This window comes from Sus scrofa, chromosome 2 (assembly GCF_054392235.1).
Source record: "Sus scrofa isolate SSC_HxYL_T2T_F1_AM1 chromosome 2, Sscrofa_HxYL_maternal_Yorkshire_Landrace_v2.0, whole genome shotgun sequence".
NCBI classification, from domain to species: Eukaryota; Metazoa; Chordata; class Mammalia; order Artiodactyla; family Suidae; genus Sus; species Sus scrofa.
The window spans coordinates 20,603,820-20,629,145 of record NC_139384.1 but is presented as its reverse complement, the minus strand read 5'-3'; the positions used below and the strand labels follow the sequence as shown (position 1 = coordinate 20,629,145).

The 25,326-nt window shown below is 55.4% G+C and overlaps 1 protein-coding gene across 4 annotated transcripts in view; it reads left to right on the top strand.

Moving 5' to 3' along the window:
• Nucleotides 1-25,326, top strand: part of TSPAN18 (tetraspanin 18) — a 207,417-nt gene that overhangs the window by 177,999 nt on the left and 4,092 nt on the right. For all 4 annotated transcript variants that reach the window (XM_085010089.1, XM_085010090.1, XM_021083155.2 and 1 more), the window contains 6 exons: nucleotides 2,768-2,840; nucleotides 5,660-5,854; nucleotides 13,569-13,643; nucleotides 14,833-14,931; nucleotides 15,481-15,663; nucleotides 24,249-24,332. In XM_085010089.1, coding sequence (XP_084866215.1) covers nucleotides 2,778-2,840; nucleotides 5,660-5,854; nucleotides 13,569-13,643; nucleotides 14,833-14,931; nucleotides 15,481-15,663; nucleotides 24,249-24,332 — 699 coding nt within the window. In that variant the 5' untranslated portion in view covers nucleotides 2,768-2,777. The remainder of the gene's footprint in view (nucleotides 1-2,767; nucleotides 2,841-5,659; nucleotides 5,855-13,568; nucleotides 13,644-14,832; nucleotides 14,932-15,480; nucleotides 15,664-24,248; nucleotides 24,333-25,326) is intronic.

Here is a 25,326-nt window from a genome sequence, read left to right as displayed (position 1 = left end):
GGTTCCCTTGCCTGAAAAAGGGGAAATGACCTGAGTTACATCCAGGCGCTTTGTAAGGATTAAATGAGATTGTCCGTGTTCCTTGGCACATGGTAAGAACTTCAAGGAGAGCGAGCTGTTACTCTGTTGCTGTTATCGGCTACCATGCTCAGTTTTTTCCATATATTATAAGGAAGGCATTATTTTTATGCTGATTTTAAAGACAAGGAAACTCAGATTCATGCAGTTCAGGATCTTGTCCCAGACCACCAGCTAAACCTGGCAGGGCTGTGATGTGATCCTCTGTCAGGCCTCAAAGCCCTCTGTCCACACTGCACCCTCCCTGAGCTGGAATCCTCACTTCCCTGTCTCCACCGGCCCTCCAGCTCACATCATCTCTTTTTCTACTGCCTCACCTTTTCGGATGGCAGACGCTCTTCCCAGGAGACATGTCTCCTTTTGTTGCGTTTGGTTTGGGAGCCCAGCACTCCATAAGCCTCCCATTAGTTGTAATCTCTAATGAATGTGGTACATAATAAATTCAGGTAGCCCGTTTATGAGCTGCCATATTTATTATGCCCCTTAATTGCCAACAGCCAGAGCCAGCTGAAGCCACGTCCGACCCTAGAGAACAGCTTTTGCCTAAGTAGGCAGAGGAGGGGGCCCCAGAGCCTGGCCTCCTGCAGAATTCTCAGCATCTCACTGGGGTGGCCCCTTCTGCTGTCCAAAGGGCCACCCAAGTCCAAGCCTGATGGCAGAAACTGACAGGCCGTCCAACTCCATCTCCATGGCTTTGCCTGTGAAGACACGGAATCCAGAGAGAGGCAGCGGCATGCAGAGTGGGACACTGGGGCTCCAGACTCCCAGGCCAGTGCTCCTTCTGCCCTGCTGTCTTCCCGAACAGTGGCCCCTGGAGCAGGTGGAGCACAGGGTCTGGAGTGGGCTGAGGGGTGTGCTTACAAGCTCCAGGATGTTGGGCAGGTCATTTCACCTCTCTGAGCCTCAGTGTCCTCATCTGTAAAATGGACACACCGCTTCCTGCTTCATGGGAGCATTGAAAGATTCAAAGCAGTTGCTTCATGGAGCTGGCATGTGGCTGGCGAATAGTCGGTCCTCAGCGAATGACCCCATTCCAAAGAGCACAGGGTCTTAGCAGATGTGTGGTGTTGCCTCAGCCAAGCGCTCGAGGGAGCGGGGTCAGCATGCAGTCCCCCGGGTGCAGGCCATTGTCCTGGGGTCCTGATCTCAGGGGCAGGGACAGCCCATCGAGTCCCCCATGACTGTAAAGTTAGGTGTGTTCCTTATAAAACTGTCCACCCCACTAGGAGCCAGGTGCTGTTGGAGTCCTTGTGTGAGATGCCTCATTTAATCCTCATAACACACCGTGATGCAGGGCATTAACGCTCGCTTTTACAGAGGAAGAAATTAAGGCTCTAAGAGGTTAGATCCCTTACCAAAGACACAGGGGTAGAGAGGTGTGAAGAGCCAGGATTGGAGCCCAGGGGTGTCTGTCTTCAGAGCCCGTCCTTGAAACCACCATTTTCCGATGCAGGTTAGATGCTGCTTCTAGAAGGTCAGAGAGAAAGGAGGTGGAGGAGATCTGGTGGCTTGGCCGGGGGACCTGTTTTAGCCCGGGTTTGGGGATGATGCAAGAGACAAGGATGACCTATCATCAAGGATGATGGTTTGGGAGTGGGCGGGTGTGGCATAGACCTGGAGATGCTAGCAAAATCGGCCCACCGTACCCACAGGGCCCACTGAATCTCAGCCTCCTCTGCCTGCTGGGAGCATGGAGCCTGAAACAAAGGAAGGGGTAGGTCCTCCTGGGCCTGTCAGTCCTCTTCCAGGGCTGTTGGGAAGGAAATGTGAAAATATTGAATATTGTGTATTGAATATGACCGCGGCTTGTGTACCTTGAAGGCTGACTTGTGATGGCAGATGCTGTCTGTTTCCCCCAGGGATGGGGAGGGCAACATCTCGTTTTCAAGCCTTAGTGTCAGGCATCAATAAATGTTGGCTGAACAGAATTGTACTCAGTGACCTGCTCCATGGACATATTCTTAGGGACAGGGAGAGTCCAGGGGACGTGGGATGCTGTAGGTCTCAGGAAGGAGGGAGCCAGGGCGGGGGGAGGATCTGGCCCCAGGAGCAGCGTTTGGAGCCCTAGGTTGGTGCCTGTGCCTCCTTCCCCCTCCAAACCCCTCCTCCCTGGGCAGTCCTTTGGCCAGAGGGCATGTGGGGTGGTAGGAAGTTTGCCAACCCTGGATCCGAGCCGGCTCTGTGACCTTGGCAAGTCCCTCAAGGCTCTGAGCCTGAGTGTCTCCTCTCCCAAATGTAAGGCTCACGTCTGCCAAGGCTCACGTCTGCGTTCAAGTCACGTCATGATGTCGGACGGCTGAGCACTGGCCACGTGGTGCTAAGCACATTTCTGTGTTCTTGCAGGGAAGCCTCCCACCACTGCTTGGGAGGGAGCTTCTGTTTTTAATCTCCACTTTCAAGCTGGAGAGAGCAGGACTCAGAAAGGTGGAGTCATTTGCCCAAGATCACACAGCACAAGAATGGTGGAGAACCCAGGCAGCCTGGCTCATGGGTTCTCACTGCTGCGTCTGGCCCCACAGGGCAAAGCACCTGCCCTGTGATGACACGTTGTTATCAGCTGCCCTCTCCCTGCCTCCAGCCACCAGGGCAGGCTGGCCACTGGGACACCCCAAGGGGGAGGAGGGGCAGGGCTTCTTTCAGGATGGGGGTCCCCCAGCGGGAGGACCGAGGGGACCTTGCTGTTTTGCAGGTGGAGCACCATGGAAGGCGACTGTCTGAGCTGCATGAAGTATCTGATGTTTGTCTTCAATTTCTTCATATTTGTAAGTATTCCCAGAACACGCCTGGGATCTCCCCACGCCTCTGTGGGGTGGGTGGAACTGGCCGCTGAGTCCCAGGGACAGGGATGGGGCCAGTGCTAGAGGCAGCCCTACCTGCCTGGCCAAGAGATCACGGCGGGCAGGTGCCCAGCGCACTCCTAGCACCCACCCGCCTGGGAGAGACGTTTTGCACAGGCCTGGGCTGGTTCCGCTACTTGACAAAGGCTGGGGGCCTTCGTCCTGGCTACAGTCTTGGGATCTGACCCTGGTAGGAAGTGGGGGGGAACAGTTGTGGGCATTGGAGCTGGATGGGCTGAGCTGGTGTCGCCACCTGAGGAAATCTGAAACCTCTCTGAGTCTGAGACCCGGGTTCAAAGCCCAGCTCTGCATCTCACCCGCTAATGCGATCCGAAACACATTTCACCTCTCTGACCCTCTGTATCCTCATCTCTTAATCACCTACCTCAACAGGTTTTTTGAAAACGAAGCAAGATTAGATTAGGAAGTATCTGGAATGTGTCAGCTTCATCCCCAGCCAAGCTGTGGGGTTTATAGGTGAGAGGACAGGAGCCCTGAGGGCTCAGGGGGCCAGGCTGGTGCCCCGCAGCACAGCCCACCTGCTCTGCTCGGGCCCCCTGGCCTCCCCCAGGAGCAGAGCCATGCTCCTCCCGTGAGCCCACCCCAACCTTTTTTTTTTTTTTTTTTGTCTTTTTTTTTGTTGTTGTTGTTGTTGTTGCTATTTCTTGGGCCGCTCTCACGGTATATGGAGGTTCCCAGGCTAGGGGTCGAATTGGAGCTGTAGCCACCAGCCTACGCCAGAGCCACAGCAACTCGGGATCTGAGCCGCGTCTGCAACCTACACCACAGCTCACGACAACGCCGGATCCTTAACCCACTGAGCAAGGGCAGGGACCGAACCCAAAACCTCATGGTTCCTAGTCGGATTCGTTAACCACTGCGCCACGACGGGAACTCCCCACCCCAACCTTTGACCTTAGTGCAGCCAAGACCTGGATGAATAAACATCCAGTGACGTCCCCCGGGTGGGGTCACGATGAAAGACAGGTCCCTCTGGCCAAGACGGCTCTGTCTGTCTGTCTCCATCTATGCTTTTAAACATTTCACTGAAGATACATTTCAGCAGCTCTCCTGGACTCCCTCCCCTGCCTCTAGTCCTGAAGAGCAGGGAGCCCCACAGACTTGGGGGAGCCAGACCCAACTTTCAAGCTGGCTGACCCTGGGCAGCCTCACTGTCCCCACATGAAATGGGACTAGTTCACCCTGGACTTCTCAGTTCATGTCTGGGCCCCCTTGGAACAAAATTCAGAACACAAATTTTTTTTTGTTTCTTGTCTTTTTTGTCTTTTTAGGGCTGAACCTGTGGCATATGGAGGTTCCCAGGCTAGGGGTCTAATTGGAGCCACAGCTGCTGGCCTACAGCACAGCCACAGCAACGCAGGACCCAAGCCATGTCTGTGACCTACACCACAGCTCACGGCAACACCGGCTCCTTAACCCACTGAGCGAGGCCAGGGATCCAAGCTGCAACCTCATGGTTCCTAGTCAGATTCGTTTTCGCTGTGCCACGACGGGAACTCCTAGCACTCAATTCTAGGAGCCCCCAAATTCCAACAGCTGTGAGGAGGGACACAGGTTTCCCTGGAGGTTTGATGAGAGTCCCAGGAGAAGGGCGTTGCGCAGCAGATGGTAAAGATGTAGATTGTCGTTGGCTGTCCCTGCGTCCCTCGGCCACCCCGCCCCACCCCTCCCCCAACTGCACCTGAAAATATCACCTCTCAGCTCAAACCATGCAGCTCTCACCCCAGCTTACAGACCCCTCAGTCCTTCCCCAGGGCCTCCCACCACATGGTGATTCCAGACACTGCCCAGCTTTTCAAGTCTGGTTTCCCCCGCAACAGATCCGCTTCCAGTACTTGTTTGTGCTCAAGACCAGTGGAACGGAGGTGTACTGAACCCCGCCAAGCACGTTCACGTCCGTTCTGTCCTTTCTTCCTCCGGGCCACCTTGGGAGGGGGGAACTCTTTTAACCACAAGGAAGCTAAGGCTCAGAGAGGTTAAGCCACTTACCCAAGGTCACACAGCTAATAAGTGGCACAGCCCTTTCTCCGCTCTAAGCTGCCTCTCTCCAAAGATAAGTCAGGCATGGAGAGGTGGGCTGTGGAGAGGAAGACATAAATAAGAAGGCTTTCTGCAAGCCCATCTGAGAGTAGGGAGCCCAACCCAACCAACAGCTCCTGTTGAGGACAAGGAGGATGGCTTTTTTGTCACTGTTCTCCCAGGCGCCTAGCACGATGCAGGCACAGTGTAGGTGTCAGAGCATGTTGGTGTCTTTGGGGAGGGTCCTGGGGGTTGGAGTCAGGGAGGCCTGGGATTCAGCCCTGGCTCTGCCGTGAACTTGCTGTGTGACCTTCGGCAAGTCACTGGACCCCTCCGGGGCTCCGTGTGGAATCAGAGGGTTGGACTGAATGGCCTCATTACCCAGCAGCACTGACAGCAAGGAGGATATAAAAGTGAGCGGCAGAGAAGCTCTGCAGGACATGGTTCTCCGCAGCCCGAGGTGGGGTGTGGGTCAAAGACTGGATTTAGAGGGTGCGTGATGCGCCTCCGGCAGGGTAAGTAGGGAAATTGGAAGCGGAGGAAAGCGCTGCCGGGACGTTGGTTCCGGCAGCAAAGGGAGTTTCTGCCCAGTTCACGGGCACTCTGCGCCTCGGGGCCTGGAGCTGGAGCAGGAGACGGTGTATGCACGGACTAACCTCCGGGTCTGCCTCTTTCTCCTCCCCGCTCCTGACCCACCGGAGCAGCTGGGCGGGGCCTGCCTGCTGGGCGTGGGCATCTGGGTCATGGTCGACCCCACCGGCTTCCGCGAGATCGTGGCTGCCAACCCCCTGCTCATCACGGGTGCCTACATCCTCCTGGCCATGGGGGGCCTGCTTTTCCTGCTCGGCTTCCTGGGCTGCTGCGGGGCCGTCCGGGAGAACAAGTGTCTGCTGCTGTTTGTGAGTACCCCACCCCCACCCCACCCATAGGTGTCCTAGGGCAGGCTGTGGGGATCCTGGGTCCACACTGCAGGGGACTCACACCGAGGTCTGAGCCGGGTGGGCCAGGAGCAGGAGGGCCACCAACCCTTCCTATATGCATCAGTGGCCTCAGCTCCTGGAGCCCGCTCTTTGCCCTGGACCCGTGCCTGCTGTGTGGGCGAGCTGCCCCCTGGTGGAGGGTGGCCTTGGCCTCTAGGTCTGAAGAGCCAGGATTCGCCAAGGCAGGATCAACTGAGAGTGTTGACTCTTGATGCTTTTCAACTCACTTGCTTTTAAGAGCTAAAATATATAACTCCTTGGTAAAAGCTAAGATGGCTATTGGATAAATCATTTAGCTTTCACATTTCTACTTCCAAAATAGAAATGATATGATCTCCGAAGGGCTTTTATTCATGAAATAAATAGCGCTCCATCTGCCTTCCAGGCTGCATAGTTCACTAGCTGCCGTAGATGCATTGAGGGCCAAGAATGGCCACCCCTCCCTGGAAGATGGGCTTGTGGGAAGCAGGCGAGTCCCCGAGGATGATCTGGGTGGGCCTGGGTTTGTGCATGTGCCCTGCTGTAGTCTAGTTTCTTTCTTTCTTTCTTTCTTTTTTTCTTTTTGGGGCCGCACCCTCAGCATAGGGAAGTTCCCAGGCAAGGGGTCAAATCAGAGCTACAGCCTCCAGCCTACACCTCAGCCACAGCAAGGCCAGATCCAAGAAATGTCTATGACCTACACCACAGCTTGCAGCAACTCCAGATCTGTAACCCACTGAACGAGGCCAGGGATCGAACCCTCACCCTCATGGATACTAGGCGGGTTCATTACCGCTGAGCCACAGTAGAAACTCCTGGTCTAATTTCTTAACCTCACTGAGCTCACTGTCTGCTTGTTAAGTGAAGGCCCAACCAGTTCTGCCGTGAGTTACGAGCTTGGATGTCCTGTTTCACTGCTCTTCTGCATTCACATGGGCTGTGATGCTTTGGGCCTCTGCTTACTCCCCGGGCTTTGGTGATGGGGCTTCCTCCCCTACAAGGTGCTGTGCCCCCAGGGCTGGGAAAACTGAGTTGAGGGCAACCCTGTTAGAGGGTAAGTTAAAAACAGCCCAGCTTAGAAAAGTGTGCATGTGGATGGGCCGACTTGCAGACACTCCTCTTGGCCAAGTGGGTGGGTGGGTGGGTGGGTCAGGAGTTAAATGATAGGGAGATGTGGGCTGGTCGGTGACATGGGCTGATCAGCTGAGGGATTTCCTGGCCAGGCTTCTGTCCGCTCCTGTCATTGAGCCAGTAGCAGTGGCTTTGGGAGGCAGAGATCTGGCACGGTGCCTCCTCCCCAGCTTGGAACAGGCAGGACAGCCCCCATTTGTGTCACAGAGAGAAAGTGAAATCAGCTGTGAAATGTGTGGCTGGGGAGCTCTGGGTCCCTTTGGCCTCCCGGCAGCAGCGTAAACACTGCAAACTTTTCAGCTGGAGAGAAACAAAGAAACCCGTGGGCGCCCCCTGGTGGAGGGCTCTGCACAGCGTCAGATGGTGCGTGGAAAGGTCTGGGCTCTGGCTGCCGGGGATTTTGAAAGGAGCTGAGTAGGAGGAGTCCCAGGACACAGCAAACCTCCCAACCCCTGCCCTGTACCTCGGCCCTCGGTTGAGGCTCAGTGTTGGGGCTCATCCAACATTAATGGGCTCATTCCTGAAGCCAGGACAGGAAGCCAGGCTGGGGCTCCGGGCTGGGAGCGGGCTCCGGGCTGGGAGCAGGCTCCGGGTCTCGCAAGCCCTCTCTAGCTGTGTGGCTCCTCTGAGCCTGCCAGCTAGAAAAGGACGCCCTCGCTCTCCTGGCACTTAGGGGTGAGACCAGGGGCCAGAGGCGATTTGCCTCAAGTCCCGGCTGCGGCTGAACCTTAAAGCCCCCCCTTCCCACCACCTCTCTCTTCTGCCTCCTTCCTCCTTGTTTGTCTCTGTTTCATTATGTCCTTTTCTCCCTTTCTTTTCTATTTCTCTACTTTTGTCTCCGTGTCTATCTCTGCCTTTCTCCTGATCCTTTGGTTTCTATTCTTGCTGCCTTGCCTCTGTCCCCTCTCCCTGCCTCTCCCGCTTTCTTTACTTTTTCTGCTTCCCCTCTTCCCTCCCCTCCCCACTCCTGCTCCCTCTCTCTCTCTCTGTCCCTCTCTCAGATGCCCAGCACACACAATCCTGAAGTCACAGTGCAGGTCAAAGACAGGGCCCTCTTGAACCCAGGTCTCCTGTCTCTCAGACCAGGGTCTTATCCAGGGGCTTTTGACCTGGAAGGGACTCAAGTGGTTCAAAACTCACCCAAAATTAGGTGCAAAATATCATGTCAGGGCCTCTGTGTGCATGTGTGTGTACATATGTGTTGCATTGGGGGGGGCACCACAGCTTCTGGAAGGTTTTCAGAAAGACTCATGATCTAAAAAATAAGAGGATCTCCTGTCTCTTCCAACCTGGACCTGGCTGTGTGACAGTTCTAGCTGAAGAGGGGCTCCAAGCCTCGTTGCTGGTAGCCCCTGGGGTCCTTTAAGAGGTCTGAGCCACCTCCTCAACCTTTGGGCAGGGAGGGGAGACTTGTCTTGAGAAGGGCCAAGAGGGAGCAAGTTTAGGCACCTCTGGAACTTGCCTCAGAGGCCTGCAGAGAGCAGAGGCTTGGGGGTAGGGGTTAGCCGGGCATGCCCCGCCCCTGCCCTGAGGCTAAACCCTAAGGGGGTCCGGTGACCCTCAGCCCAGGGACAGTAAGCCTAATGTCCATGTCACCTGATGATCAACTTCTCTTTTTTCTTTTTTTAGGGCCACACCCATGGCGTATGGAAGTTCCCAGGCTAGGGGTCGAATCGGAGCTGCAGCTGCCAGCCCACGCCACAGCCCCAGCAACGCGGGATCCGAGTCGCATCTGTGACCCATGCTGCACCTTGTGGCAATGTGGGATCCTTGACCTACCGAGTAAGGCCAGAGATTGAACCCACATCCTCAAGGATACTAGTTGGGTTCTTAACCCACTGAGCTACAACGGGAACTCCATGATCTACTTTTCTAAAGAAACATGTCCCAAACATTCCCGCTGATGAATTTCACAGCATTTTCCTGAACAACAGGACAAAGTCGGTCTCTTAGGGACATTCCGCGGCATCCCCTTTTTTCCTAGTCGCTCATCCATGAGTAGTTCAAGGGATGTTTTTAGCCCATTTATTTAAAGATTCACATTTTTAAAATACTTGATAACAAAGGCTTGCTAAATTGGAAAGAACAGCAGAAAGAGATGGGTGTAATTTCAAAGCGATAAATGAGCTGAATTGCACATGAAGTCTGGGCATTTGGTAAATATTTATTAGAAATGAGAATGAAGAGCAGACGTGCTGTAGGCAGATGGGTTAGAAAAGCCTGGAGATGCTCACACGTAGGCAAAATAGCAGTTTTTACCCCTTTACAAATTCTCTGATCCTTAGCAAAATGATGTACATTTACTGTTCAGCAATTCCTGCAAATGTGTCCTTAGGCAAATATGATGAGGTCAGATGAACTCGAGGCGAGCAAACCCTAGGGAAGGTCTCCGTTAGGGGGAGCCCCGGGAAGCGTCGGGGGAACTTCTCTAATAGCCAGTGGCCGCCTTGTTAAAGCAGGGGGAAATGATTTCATGCCCTAGAAGTTGGGAGAAGTGACCCTGTGATGGGTGCTGGCCCCACACCCTTCGCTTTCCTTCAGGGGACGCCCCCTCACATGCCCAAGTCCCTATATTTGGGGAGTCCTGCTCCAGGAGGGAGCGATGGCCAGGAGCTGGGCAGACTCCCTTCCTCTGGGGAGGCCGGCTTTCCCCATCGAGGTGTGACCAGGTTCACTCTTGCATTTCATCCCATGAATCGTACGCTTTTCATCCCATGAATTTCATTTCATGAATCCTGAATCTTGCCTCAATGGACCCTCCATCAGGATGGGGACCACATTTCTGCCTTGTGTGTCCCTGCTGGCAGGTAGCACAGTACCTGGCACAGAGTAGGTGCCCAATAAAGCCCTGGAATGAAGAAACGGAGAGGAGGTGGTCTGGAAGGTGTAGGTAAGAGCGTGGGCTTTGGAATCAGAAAAGCCTGGTTCTAATCCCTGCTCTGCCAGTTTGTGGCTGTGTGCCCTGGGGCCAGTGACTTAACCTCTCTGAACTTCTGATTCCTCATATGTAAAAGGAAGGTAATAATACCTCCTTCCCAGCCATAGTGTTGTGATCAGGACTCAAGAAGAAAATGGGCGTCTTGCTTAACTCTGGTCCTGGCACATAGGAGCATTTGATAAACGGGAAACTAAACGGATGGCTGTCGATCCACAAGAGAGCCTGCTGGCCAGCTGAAGTCTTCAGACCTGGAGGCTCTTCTGGGTTCTGGCATAACATGGTCTTAGGAGGCTGTGTTCCCATGTTTATCCCAACTGTGCCACTTACCAGCTGGCCCAGCTAGGTCTTCTACCCTCTCACAGTCTCAGTTTCCTCATCCGTAAGACAGGTGCCGATGATAACAGCAGCTGCTTTGCCAGGCTGCCCAGAGGGTTCAGTGACATGATCCGTGTAAGAGCCACAGGGCTCAGGTGCTAAGTGCTCATCGATGGAGCTCTTGTTATGTTTCCCAAGTTTTCCCACACCAGCGCTTGGCTTCTGGAAGGCTGGGCTTCCTCTTGGTGCTGAGCCACACCTGAGCAGTTCTCTCATCCTGCCAGCCTAATGCACAGCGCTTCTGCCTCATGTCGCCGAAGCGCTGCTAAGTCCCCTGGAAAGCACGCAGCACGCTCCCAGAGTGATGAGCACGCGGAGGTCGCAAGTACTGTCTCATTCATAGTTTATAACTGTCTAAACCGCGATCGATAGGCAGAGACAGCTCAATTGGATCGCCGGGTTGGAAACCACTTCTGAGGCTGCTCTCAGCCAGCCTGAGGACTTGCCAGCAATTCCACCAAGAGGGCAGAGGGCAGGACGGGGCTCTGCGGAGGCCATGTGGAACAGGACCGGATGACCATCCGTCACCGGCCAAATGGAGGTGCCAGGAGCCCTGCCAGGCCCTCTGTCACTGTCATGGGGATGGGAGGCTGTCAGTGGGGAACATGCCTCTTGGCTCAAGGACCAGCTGGCGGAAGTGGAGGAGGGTGGAGATGGGTATCGAGGTGGGGCTGAGCCTGCCCAGGGTGAGGGGCGGGGTACCGGAGGCCCTGTCACTCTCCTCCCCAGCTGGGGATTCCTGCCTCTGCTCCTCAGTCCAAGGTCGCCATGCACAGCCAATTGCAGCAAGGCTGCCCCGACCTGTCAGAACCAGGGCCCCCGGGTTCCGAGGAGCCACTGCCAGGCCAGGCCTGAGCTGCGCTCATCAGCAGAGCCAGAAAGGGTAGCGAGGTGCTCTGAAAAGAGCTGGAAGCAGAGGACAAGATTTCCTCTCAAAATGTTTGAGCTGCGCACCTTTGGAGGGCAAGCCATTCTCCTTCTCGGGCTTGTGTCCTCCCCTCTGGACGTGGAGGCTAAGCAGAGAAGAGACCTTGGGGCAGGCATCAGGTTCTGATGCCAGGCAAGCCTCTAGGAGACCTGAGACCATGAGCTTGAACCCGGTGAGACACCCCCCCGCCCCCCCCGCATCCCACCCCCACCCTGTGATGCATGCCTCTCGAATGATGCATGCCTTGTGCCAGCCGATCTGGCTGAGCCAGGGGCTCTCCTTGGATTTGGACATTTAAAAACCAAAGCATGCGTTCCTGTCATGGCTCAGCAGTAACAAACTTGACTAGTATCGGTGAGGACATGGGTTCGATCCCTGGCCCTGTTCAGAGGGTTAAGGATCTGGCATTGCTGTGAGTTGTGGTGTAGGTCACAGATGCAGCTCAGATCTGGCATTGATGTGGCTCTGGTATAGGCCAGTGGCTATAGCTCCAATTCAACCCCTAGCCTGGGAACCTCCATGTGCTGCAGGTGCGGCCCTGAAAGGATAGATAGATAGAGAGACGGATAGATGGATAGATGGGTAGATAGATAGATAGATAGATAGATAGATAGATAGATAGATAGATAGATAGATAGATAGATGGATAGATGGGTAGATAGATAGATAGATAGATAGATAGATAGATAGATAGATGGATGGATGGATGGATGAATGACAGATAGATGATAGATAGATACCAAGGCAAAGCTTTGAGGCAGGTCTAGGAGATACTTCACGTCCACACCCTGGACAGATCAACTTGACATCCATCCTAAGCGCTTCCGGAAAGTGGTCCATAGCCCCAGGAGTTTGGAGAAACCTCCACACCTGGACTCAGCCACTGTTGACACTGCAACATCATCGAGGGACTAGGACTAGGTCTCCTCGGGGTGAGGCTAACGGGACAGAAGGCTTTTGACCAGAAGAGAGGTGATCCGGGGAGAGACACCCAAGGGCGTCATCCGCACCCACAGAGTGTCTGTGAGGGACCGCGTGGGGCGTGCACCACAGCCAGGCTCCTTCGCGGGTAAGGGCCTCAGCGATGGGTTCTGCTCATCCGCGTGGATGGCACGCAGGACCCTCACCTCCGCGACGGCGTTATTCCCTCCCGTGACCCTGGCAAGTAGGGCGTTGTTATCCCCGTTTTACTGATGAGGGAACTGAGGCTCGATGGGGTTTGAGTGGTCGTCCCAAGTCACATTAAGGGAGGCGGGGTGGGCGGAGGTGTCCAGAATCCAAGCCCAGGACCCTTGCCCCCTTCCAGCCCGGGGGACACAGGCTGGCGATTCCGACGACCGTGACCCAAGCAGCTGGGTAGCTGGTCACAGGGCAGCCAGCTGAGGTGGCTGGTCTCCGTGTGCATGGGGAATTCAGGCTCCCGCTGGCGGTCTCTAGGTGAGGTGACAACTCCAGGACTGTCACAGACCGTCAGTGCAGGGGTGCAGGCCGTGCCGTGTGCTGAGGCCACAGCCGCTTCCTCTTTCTTCTGCCTGAGCCGTGAGCCCAAAACAACGACCACACAGGTCAGGGCCTGAGAGGTAGCAGATGGCGAGGCCATTATGGTGAGGCGGTCTTCATGAGTTCATTCACTCATCTGATACCCAGGTACCGAGCCCTGTGCTGTCTGGGCAACAACGAGAAATGCAGCAGGTGGAGCAGAGGGGGCGATGTTAGATTCCACACTCCCAGCCCCGGGGTTTTCTGATTTTGATAGACACCCCACCTTCCCCCAAGTCTTGCTCTGTTATTGCACCTGAAGATGAAGGTCAGCTCCTCACTTCCCATGGGAATGAGAAGCAGCAGGGCCGAAGAGGTGGCCCCGGGGCTGGTGGGGTGGGGACAGCCAGCCAGGGACTCCCAGAGACCGCAGGATTCCCACGGTTCAGAAGCGGTCTAAGCAGGTTTCAACATGGATCTCCTTTGAGGGTTGCCAAGGAGGGTTATCCAGACTGTACACTGCACAAGGGGCCTCGTCTAAGGGGTGCCATTTGCACAGAAGGCATTTTGTGTGTGTTTACTTTTTCCATATTTGTAGTACAACCTTGTTGGCCCCCAAAGATGGATTGTTGGCATGCTGATGATGAAAAAATGACTGGCTTATGGCAGTTAAGCTCCTTCGTCTTACAAAATCTGTGTGTTGCATCAGTTGTGTGACAGATGGAAGGGCACCTCGGTGAGCGGTCGCCTGTCCGCTTCCCGCTGCCCGGGGGCTCACGAGGCTGCCTTCCTTCTCTCTGCAGTTCTTCCTGTTCATCCTGATCATCTTCTTAGCGGAGCTGTCGGCGGCCATCCTGGCCTTCATCTTCAGGGAAAATGTACGTACCGGGCCCCGGGACCCCCGACCCGCACGACCAGCGAGGGGTCAGTGGCCATTCAGGGCCAGCGCCTCCCTCCTCAGAGTCAGCAGCCTCTCATCCAGCAGTTTCAGCCCACATCATGACCCACCATCCCAGCAAGGCCCCACAGCCCAGAGACAATGGCGAGCCTCTTCCTGCAAAGACTTTTCCAGAAAGAGTCACAGGGCCCTTAAGAGTCTCTGCTGTTCCCAAGCATCTGGCGCAACCCCACACTGTATTCCTGAATCTTCCATTCCACTCCTTGCCCAGCAGTGACCCAGAGATTTTCAGTTGACCTTCTGAGGATAGTCGGAGAGAATGTACAGAATGTAGGCGGCCTCCAGTGAGGGCCTAGCTAGTATCCAGTTTGGGCAACTTGCCCCCATCGACCTTCTTACCCCAGAGGCTCCAGCCACCCAGGGCCCCAGCTCCCTCCCTGAGTTTGTAAGAGCCAAATTACACAACCAAGGGGGCCCTGGGAACGAACCCAGGGCAGGGAGGAAGGCCAGGGGGCCGGAGACACATGCTGGCCCAGAAGGCTGAGCAGGAGAAGACACAGAGGGGAGCAGCCTTTAGGCAGAGAATCGTCTCCCTCTGCCGGGCACCTCCCGGAGCCCGCCCCTTCCCTGCCAGGGAGGAGGGTGCTCAGACCTACAGGGAATATTGGAGGGTAGCAGCAACTTCCAAGGAAAGTTCTGGAAAATGCGGATGCGCAGAGACACCTGCCCCCACCCTCCCCGGCTTCTCCAGGACCTGGAACCCAGTGCATATGCTTGGGTGTGTCTGAGGAACAGCTCAGGGTGGAGGGGGTGGCAAGAGGGGCAAGTCCCCAACGACAGCTCCCCGCCCCTGCCCCGACCATGGACGAGCCCTTCCTCTGGGAAGAGCTGCAGGGCTGATGGAGGCTCCCAGGCTGCCCTGGCCTCAGGCTGCCGAGGGGTATGTGCTCAGATTGCCTTTTCATGTTGGGGATCTGAGGATACAAGGAGGCCACAGCCCACCACTTGGGGTGATGGGCCACCCCAAGTAGCAGCTATAGAGGATCCCTGACATCAAGGCCAGAGGCCTCCCCCTCCGTTTCCCCCAGAGCAGATCAATGGAGGGGCCAAGAAGCGGGGCTGCACCAAGCTGCCCTGGATCCCAGCCCGCCCTCTCTCTCTGCCTCCAGCTCACCCGTGAATTCTTCACCAAGGAGCTCACCAAGCACTACCAGGGCAACAATGACACAGATGTCTTCTCTGCCACCTGGAACTCCGTCATGATCACAGTGAGTGGCCCCAGATGCTGTGAGCATTCAGAGCCCTGCTGCCCAGGAGAGCCAGTGTCTGGACTCCAGCGCCAGCCTGACTCATGTGCCCGTGCAGACATCAATAATCAATCAGGCACTGATCCACCCAGCCCAGACCCAGCTGCAGAACCTGTATCTGTACAGCATCCTGGGCAGCAATGGCCCATCAATCACAGTCCAAACTCAAGAGGAAACCTGTGGGCTTCCCCTGTCTTGAGTCCTCAATCAATTGCAACTGTCCTCAAATACAGTAATCATACCAATGGTTTACTGAGTGCTAAGTACCCCGCGAAGGAGGAACTGTTACCACCACCCTCATTTTACAGATGAGGATGCCGCAGGCTCAGAGAAGCTGAGTGGCTTTCCCAGGGTCACACAGGAGGAGCAGGTGGAGCCAGTCCACACCTGGGTCTTGACTCTGCTCCACCACCCTGGAGACTCACGGTGGCCTTTGGAGGGGCCGTGTGTCTGTCTCGTGTGCCACGTGCCTGGGTCCACTCCCATCCCCCCTTCTCTTTGCTCCCCTAGTTTGGTTGCTGTGGGGTCAATGGGCCTGAAGACTTTAAGTTTGCATCAGTTTTCCGACTCCTGACTTTGGACAGTGACGAGGTGCCTGAGGCCTGCTGCCGGAGAGAACCCCAGAGTCGGGATGGGGTCCTGCTGAGCAGGGAGGAGTGCCTCCTGGGACGGGAACTGTTCCTGAACAAGCAGGTACCGGGCCCTGCTCTCTCCAGGCAGGGGGAACCAGTCCCTCATGGCTTGGGTGGCCAGAGTCAGGGCGGGGGCGGGGGGGTGCTGGCAGTGTGAGCCCGGAGGGTCTGAAGGCACTTGGGGAGTCAGATGGAAGTGTGGGCTGCGGCATGGGACTCCTGAACTGGGGCTGGTGAAGGCTTCACCCCCACCTCTGAGATCCAACCAGAGCGGGGAAAGGATGAGGATGGCAGACAGTCTAGGGATGGCAGGCTAGAAGAGTGGGCATTTTGGCTGGGGTACAAGGGTGAGTAGGAGTTTTCCAGTCTTCCAGCAGAACGCTCCCTGAGCATCTGGTAATGCAGATCTCAGGAACCAGAACCAGAATTCCACAGTGGGGGCCCCTCCTCAGCTGTGTACTTTATTGGGGGGAAGGCTCACGTTTGCCGTGGGGGCACACCTCCAGACCCCAAGGGAGCAAGGATTCCCTGACCTTGTCCTCCAAGATCAGGGAAGCTCCTAGACGCCCTGGTTTCTTTTACAACCCAAGGACTTCATCTCAGTCTCAGACAAAGTCCCTTCCCTTCCTACATGTGCCACCTCTGGGAACCTCAAGGGCCCCACCTTGCCCCTTCTGTGAGACAGACAATGCCCTTGTGCTTGGCCCCTCAGTCCCCATACTCTGCAGGTGTGTGTGGGGAGGGGACAGTGAGGATGCTTTCACTCGATTGGGCCTTGAATGAGGACCTCGTGGGAGAGTTCCAGATGCAAGGACCACGGCAGGGGACAAGCAGACCAGGTCCCTGCTCTTGTGGGGCTCATAGTGTAAGCAGACAAAGCAGATGAGAAGCAAGCAGCAAACACATAAAAAGCCCTAATTTCCCATGAAATAAAAACTTCATTATGAAGAAAATAAAACTAGATGATAGGCTGAAGAGACCGGGGTGGAGGCGAGGCTCAAGGCCAGCCTCCTAGAGTCCCAGGGGAAGGGAGGGTCGGGCTGAGGCCTGACCCCACCATCTGATGTGGAACCCAGCACCCCATCACCGCACCTGCCCAGGTCACGTCAAAGCCTTTAAGGCCCCGAGAATCACGTTTCTCTGCCCCTCATGGTCTTGCCTCCCTGCAGTGGGGGAGAGAGGCCCAACTAAAGAAATGAAGGTCCTGAGATCAGCTCGGGGCAGGGACAGCCACCCCAGGAGTGAGGTCTCAGCCACAAGGAAAGCCTGTGGGATGTTGGGGGGGGGGGGGGGGGCGGCGTTCAGGCTGTGATGTCAGGCAGACCTGGGCTGTTAGCAGCAACATCACCGTGGCCGAGACATGCTCTCCAGACCTCAGATTCCCGATACAATGGCAGAGACTGCTGGCTGCCCCCATGCTCGGTTCCTGCTTTCCCCTCGGAAAGATGGCGTTGATAAGGCCCTGTGACCTCCAGTAAAGCTCCCTCCCCAGCCTCTTGCAGCTAAGCCATTGACCAAGTTCTAGCCGAAGGGAGGCGAGCAGAAGTGTTGTGCAGCTGAGTCACATCCTTAAGAAAAAGGTTATGCTCACCCCTCCCCCCTTCCCCCTCTGGCTGGGGGTGACAGCCATGGTGACAGCCATCTCAGGCCTGGCAGAGGAGGGTAGCTCCCTAGGATGTCAGAACATCAAGAGAGAAGGTGCCCCAGAGTTTGCTTGTGGCATAGCAGGTGAAGGGTCCAGCGTTGTCACTACAGTGGTGTGGATCACTGCTGTGGTGTGGGTTCAGCCTCTAGTCCGGGAACTTCCACACACTACAGGACGCAGCCAAAAATTATCAAAAAAAAAAAAAAAAAAAAAAAAGTTCCCATTGTGGCACAGTAGTTAATGAATCTGACTAGGAACCATGAGATTGTGGGTTCGATCCCTGGCCTCGCTCAATGGGTTAAGGATCCAGCGTAGGTTGCAGACGCAGCTCGGATCCCGCGTTGCTGTGGCTCTGGCGAAGGCTGGTGGCTACAGCTCCAATTCGACCCCCTAGCCTGGGAACCTCCATATGCCGCGGGGAGTGGCCCTAGAAAAGACAAAAACACACACACACACAGAAAAGTACAAAGAGAGAAAAAGAAGGTGCCTGGGCTACAGACAACTCCATGGAGCAGAGCAGTCAGCCCAGCTAAGGAGTCGAGAAAGACAGAAAAACTACCTTGAAGAAGCTGCTGTTGGGACACCTGCCGCCCACAGCCGAAACTTTATCCTAAGGCTTCTCATGGGAGGCTTCTCATGGGCCCTGTTCTCTGAGGGCTTCTTCCCCACATGCTTTGCTGTTCCGGATGCGTCCTCTGTTAGGACACCTCCTTCCGTCTCCCGGGCACGGCTTTGAGATCAAAGCTCCTCAGAGGTCCCCGTGCAGCTGCATTAGCTCTTCATGCTGAATGTCCCCTCCCTCCTGAGGATTCCCGGAGATTGGCTTCTGGGATTCCTTTTCTGAGATACTCACAACCCTCCTGAGCATTCTTCCCTTTTAAAAGCCCCTGCTGAGGGACTGTCTCAATTGGCTGTTTCTCCAAAGCCCACTTCCTGAAGCCCAGGATGCATTTCTGACTTCACTTCATAGCCTCATCACAGTCTTGAGTCTGGGAGCAGCATGTTTGATTCCAAGTAACTGAAAATCTAAACTAAAGCCGCTTAAGCACACGCCTTTGTGTTTCACACATGGCAAGAATTCTGGAAGATGATGGCGTCTCACATGATGGCTCCATCATGTCAGTCAAGGCTGAGTCGCTGTGATCCTTGTGGCCTCTCCGTGTGCTTAGCACTTCATGGTGGCAAAGTGGCTGCCATGGCTCCCAACACCCCACCCATGTTCAAGACCGAGAAGAGCAAAGGGTGGTACCAGCTTCTTTCCCAGAAACCCCCAGCAGATTTCTGCTTAGGTCTCCCTGTCCAGGACTTGGTCACATGGCTGGCTGGAGCTAAAGCAGAGGGCACTCGTCTAGGGGTGTTGCCTTGGTCCATCAGCCCTGTTTACTTGAACTCTAATGAGGAGTCATGAGGAAATCCCCAAAGAAGGTGATCCATAATGAATAATTGGGCTCCTCCGTTGGTATGAGTTGAATCCACCACGGCAGCTTCTCCTGCCCATCCCTCACCCTGCCCTGCATCAGGATGGTCACCCAGGCACGTCAAGAAAGTGTTCCCCTGCTGGAAACAATCAGGGGGTCTGTTTGTTAGACCTTGCATGACCTTGACTCCAAGCCGGTAGGGTGACCACCAAGAGGAGACCATCTAAATGTTCCTGTCGTGGCGCAGCGGAAACGAATCCTACTGGGAACCATGAGGTCGCAGGTTCAATCCCTGACCTTGCTCAGTGGGTTAAGGATCCAGCATTGCCATGAGCTGTGGTGTGGGTCACAGACGTGGCTTGCATCTGGCGTTGCCGTGGCTGTGGCATAGGCCGGTGGCTGCAGCTATTAGATCCCCTCCATATGCCGTGGGTGTGGCCCTAAAAAGACAAAAAGACAAAAAAGGAGAAAAAAAAAAAAAGAGGAAACCATCCAGTTTCCCCACTGTTCAAAGTGGTCTAAAGTCTTCTCTCCCCACAGCACCGCTGTTCCTCTGCTTTATCCTCAGTGTGCCCCCCCCCAACCAGGAAGCAAAAGCAGCCTGTGCAAAGGCCCTGGGGTAGGAGGGAGCATAGTGTGCTCCAGGAACCAAGAGAAAGCCCGTATGGCTGGAGCACAGTGAACACGGCAAGAACTAGCTCAAGGTGATGCTGTTTGCTGGGTCAGACCACGGAGTGCTGGCGGGCCCATGGCAAGGATGCTGGAAGAGCAAAGAATTCTGTGTCAAGTTCTACTTGGGGTCGTGGCCATGGTGGCACTCTGGCTGCTCAGTGGCCAGGGATCAGAGGTGGTCCTGAGGGCACCGGAGGGATTTTTACACTGATCCCAGTGAGAAACAGTGATGGGTTAGACTGGGATGATGGCAGTGGCGATGCAGGGAGGCTTATGGGTCTGAGAAGTGACTCCGAACGTAAAACGGTGGGAGGTTGGCTTCTGGGAAGGGAAAGGAGGATGAGGCGGTGCTGAGGGTGACTCCATAGGTTCTGGTTTGAGAGGCGATCTTAGATCTGGTCTGGGGCATGTTGAGTCCTGTGGGTGGCCTTTCTGGTGGCCCCTCTGGCCTAGCTGCCCTTTGTCAGATTAGGTTGTAGGCTGGGGGGGCGGGGAGCGGGTGGGAGGTGACTGCAGTCAGGAGCCGGGGGTCGGGGGATGGTCCCTCCCTGCAGACAGGGAGGATGGGCGCTGACAGCCACACGGCTAAGGGACCCTCGGTCTGCGGGGGCAGGCTGGGGAGAGATGGTGCCCTGCACCATCTCGCTGGGCAGGCTGGGGCTCAGGGTGGCCTTGCATCCTAAGCAGGAGGAAGAGGGGATACCCAAGCTGCCAGCAGCTCTGGACCCCCAAGACAGGGACCCTGTGTGGTGAGCAAGAACCAGGGCTTCCTAGTTCGGCTCATGGGACTTGCACTCCCCTCCGTGTAACTCCTCCTCCCTGCCTCTGGGTGTGACCTTGAGCACTCGTGAGGCCCCAGCAGAGTTCTGGACAGAGCAGACACTCACTCGGTGTTGGTGGCATCTTCCGTGCACCCATCTCCCTGCTCCCTCCAAGGACATCTCAGTCTCAGGGCTTCCAGCAGCCCAGTCTGCTTGGTTCGGCCCAGGGACCCAGAAGATCTTCGGTGCCAGAGTCCAACAGAGGGCGGATGTGCAGTTAAGGTGCCCTGACCCTGAGCGATGTATGTCAAAGTCAGTTTCATATTCAGGAAGGGGAGTGTGGCTTCTCCTGCCCCCCTGTGGTATAGGTGCATGTGTGTGCATGTGTGTGTGGGTGTGAGAGAGGGAGAGAGAGCTGCACAACCCCTGGGGCCATAGAGGGTAAACCCACACACCCAACTCTGCACTCAGGCATTTCTCAGCTGCCAGGCTGCGCTCCGAGAGGCCTGGGGAGGGAGCAGGGCCCCAACAGGACTGGGGCCAGCTCCCTGCCAACACTGTTCAAAGTGTCTCATCCACTGCATCTCACTTTATCCTCAGGACAATCCTATGATGTAGTTAGCCTCCACAGCCCTAGTTTATGGATGGGGCAAATGAGGCCTAGGAAAAATAAACTCAGGCACACCTCAGAGATGCTGCGGGTTCGGTTCCAGACCCGCCCCCCCCCCAATAAATCGACTCACATGAATTTTTTGCTTTCCATTGCATGTGGAAGTTCTATTTACATTAAACTGTAGCCTCCTAAGTGGGCAATAGCTTTATGTCTAAACAAACAATGTAAATACTGTAATTTTTAAATGCTTTTTTTCCCCCCACTTTTTATGGCTGCACCCACAGCACATGGAGATTCCCAGGCTAGGGGCTGAATCAGATTGAATTGGAGCTGCAGCTACCGGCCTACACCACAGCCACAGCAACTCGGGATCTGAGCCACGTTTGTGACCTACACCACAGCTCATAGCAACACCGGATCCTTAACCCACTGAGAGAGGCCAGGGATCAAACCCATATCCTCATGGATACCAGTCGGATTCGTTTCCGCTGCACCACAATAGCAACTCCCTTAAAATGTTTTGTTAAAAGTCATCATCTGAGCCTTCAATGAGAGGTAATAGTACATCAGAGATCACTGGTCACAGATCCCCGTAACACGTGTAATAAGGAAAAAGTCTAAAATAGTGGAAGAATTACCAAAATGTGACAGAGACATGAAGTGAGCAAATGCTGTTGGAAAAACGGTGCCAAGAGACGTGCTCAACACAGTGGTTGGGCTGCAAACCTTCAATGTCTTGAAACAAAACAAAAAAAGCACAGTATCCATGAAATGACAAAATGGGGTGTGCCTGTAAGTTCACCCAGTAAGCAAGTGGCAGGTTGCAGCCCCTCTCCTCATGTTATTGCTGCTGCTTCTCTGGATGGCCCCTCAAAGGGCATTAAAACCTGGGCTGTGTTGGGGTAGGGGGTGGGCTGGTCTACTGGGGGGCGAGTGGCAGCCTCCCTCCCAGGCTTCTCCTGTCCCCTTCCCTTTGCCCAGAGCAGGCTAGCTTGTTCTACGTGTTAGGGTTCAGATGCTTTAAAAAGGAGCTAAGGGGAGTTCCCGTCATGGCTCAGTGGTTAACGAATCCGACTAGGAACCATGAGATTACGGGTTCGATCCCTGGCCTTGCTCAGGAGGGTGACGATCTAGCGTTGCTGTGAGCTGTGGTGTAGGTTGCAGACGCAGCTCAGATCCCAAGTTGCTGTGGCTCTGGCGTAGGGCAGCGGCTACAGCTCTGATGCGACCCTTAGCCTGGGAACCTCCATATGCTGTGGGAGCGGTCCTAGAAAAGGCAAAAAGACAAAAACAAAATAAAATAAAATAAAAAGGAGCTAAGGGAGTTCCCATTGTGGCGCAGTGGAAATGAACCCAACTAGTATCAACGAGGATGTGGGTTTGATCCCTGGCCTCGCTCAGTGGGTTAAGGATCCAGCGTTGCCGTGAGCTGTAATGTAGGTCGCAGATGCGGCTCGGATCCCACGTTGCTGTGGTTGTGGTGTAGGCCAGTGGCTATAGCTCCGATTCAATCCCTAGCCTGGGAACTTCCATATACTGCGGGTGTGCCCCCAAAATGCAAAAGATGAAATAAGATAAAACAATTTTAAAAAAAAGAGCTAAACAGAGTGAGGGGTTGGAAGTTTGAGGGCCGGTTTGCATGCAGATCTAGGGTGGCCCCTGGCCTGGCTGGTGGAGGGACCTGCCCTGCCAGCTCTGAGGCCACCTCCAACCATGCCAGGTTCCCAACCAGCCAGCCTGTGGCTGGGCTCCCAGTGGCACAGCTGAGATGAGGCCCCAGGGTTCAGCTTCGGACCTTCTCTCCTTGTATCCTTGCCAGGCCTGGGGTGTCTCAGAGCCTGGCCTTGGCATGGGCGTTAGAAATCACCGCGGGGCATTTGCCCACGATGTAGGTTCCTGGCTCCACACTAGACTCCCTGATCCAGAGTCTTGGGGGCCAGGCCTTAGTGTCTGTGTTGCTAACCCCCTCCCAGACAGTTATGACACAGTGTCAGCCCCAGGAGCATTCCGGATCCAAGTTATTGCGCTGGAGGGGTCTACTTACCTGGGTAGATCCTGTTTGCTCCGGGGGCTCAAGGGAGAGCCTGTGCAGGCCTTCCCTGCCCAACCCCCATCAGCTTCCAGCAGGCAGGTCCCCTGCCATCCACCTGCCACTCTGCCCAGATTAGGCTGCTGTCCATCTGCCCAGGTGCAGCCTCACTTCCACTTCCGGTCAATGAGGCGGGGCTTCTGGGTGATTGACAATGTGTGTGATCACCAGAGAATCAACAGAGCCCAGAAACAGCCAGCGTCACCCTCCAGGCATGATGCCACCCCAAGCCGGGGGCTCCTTCCCTTGTACGTCCTCTGGCTGGGCCCCCAGAATATGCCGGTTCTCATAAAAGAAAGTTCTCCTCCTTGAAAAATACATTTCTTTCAAAGCAACTACCACACATCAGTCGCTGGTCAGTAGGATGCTGGGGGAGGGGAGCGTGAACCTCAAGATGACCAAGGCGTGGGGCACTCTGGGTCAGATGGGGCAGGGATCATGTGCCGGCAGCGCCTGGCCCTGCTCGCACACACGCACATGCCATCCTCTCTCTTCCTGTCCCACTGGCCCCATCTCCATCTCTGTGTATCCTGAGGATTGCTTGAGAAAGCAGTCCTAGCATAGGAATTCAGTCCATTTAGAAAGGGCCCTGTGAGAGCTGGGCTGGTCATGGAAGGCTGCCTGGAGGAGGTGACGTATGTGCTGGGTCTTGAAGAATCGGCTGTGTTTCCTTAGAGCAGAGGCTGCAAACCAAAATCCTTCCCCTGCCAGACAGCTAATGGGAATGAGGAGAGGGGGTGGGTGTGGGGCAGTAGGGAATGGTGGGGACTGTGGATCGCCAGTACTGCCATGTAGAAATGATGGTTTACCTTGCTGGCTCTTCTGATTTATTTTTTCTTTCCAGGGCTGCACCTGTGGCGTATGGAGGTTCCCAGGCTAGGGGTCGAATCAGAGCTGCACCTGCTGGCCTACACCACAGCCACGGCAACACAGGATCCCTGCCATGTCTGCGACCTACACCACAGCTCACAGCAATGCCAGATCCTTAACCCACTGAGTGAGGCCAGGGATGGAACCCACATCCTCATGGATACTAATCGGGTTCTTAACCCACTGAGCCACAATGGGAATTCTTGGATCTTCTTATTTTTTTGAGAGCAGCAGGGAGCCATAAATTGATGGGAAATTGCCCAATATTCCAACCACTGTGGCAGCTGCATAGAAAAGGCCTGTGGCTGATTCGGTGGCAGTCAGGCTGCAGTTTTCAGCCCTGCCTTAGGGACCAGAGGGCCCAGAGGGTCTTTGGGGAAATGCTGCCACATTGGTGTGTTGATGGGCCTTCTGCCTCCCACCACCTCCCCACCAAACTGTCCCAACAGTGCTGGGACAGGGTGGGCTGAGCTTTGGGGCCAGATGCCAGGTCCCAGGCTTCACACTCTCGTCCTGCGACTGGCCCCTGAGCCCTGTCCCTCCTGGCTATGGCTTCACCTCTGGTCCTTCCTTCCCAGGGCTGCTACACAGTGATCCTCAACGCCTTCGAAACCTATGTCTACCTGGCTGGAGCCCTCGCCATAGGGGTGCTGGCCATCGAGGTAAGAGCCCCCACCTCAGCAGCTCCCTAGAAGCAAGACACCCGCACGGGGTCTGGGCCTGCGTCCCCAGGCTACCTCCTCTCCGACCAGGTCCTTAACCCAGGACCCAGGGGTCCCCCACTGTGGGGACTATGGGGTGTCTGCTTCCTGAGTCACGCCCCCCGGCAACCCCACCCGAGGTCCAGAGTGCACTCTGACTGAAGGGTCAGCACAGCTGGATGGAGGGAGGGACTACAGCCCGTGCTTCTAGATCAGGTCCTTTCTCTGGGGGAGGTTCAGGGCCCATGGGGCCTTGTTAACCCCACAAGCGTAGTCTGAGTCCCAGCAATAAAGACCGGAAGGGCCCCGTGCTCCCTCAAGAGGAAGGCGGCTGCAGACTCACGAAGCCACCGCTAGATGGCGCTTCAGTAGACGGGGCCGAGCAGCTCCCTTTCTGGTACCAACTCGGATCTGGAACCTGCTGCTCGGGGAGCTTGGACCGACAGCGTTGCCCACACCCGCCCTTCTCCAGAAGGGGGCGGCTAGTTATGGATGTGAAATCCGGCAGTGGGGTCCCCAACCTCTCCCTCCCACCTGCACCATAAACGTGGCCCTGTTTAGCTTCTTACTCTGTCCCTACAGGCCTGCTTAAAGCAGTTTTGTGGATACTGATAATGAAGATGGGGAGATGCAGGGGTCATTCATTCATTCATTCATTTACTCATCCAGTGTGGATGGAGCCCCTACTGTGTGCCAACACCGTTCTAGGTGAACAAGTCCTCTCCTGGAGAGAAGCAATGAACAAGAAACATAAATCTGTACCGGCTCCCCCTGACCCCGGAAAATGGCAGGCTTGGGTCCCCTGCAGAAAGATCACAGGCTCTTAGAGTTCAGCTCCCACTCTGCCTCTATCACACACAGGATGCTGAGCCACAGTTGCCTTATCTACAAAATGGTGTTAAAAGCCTGCTTCCGGGGTCTTATAGGGATTGCGGGTGATGGGAACTGCGAGCCT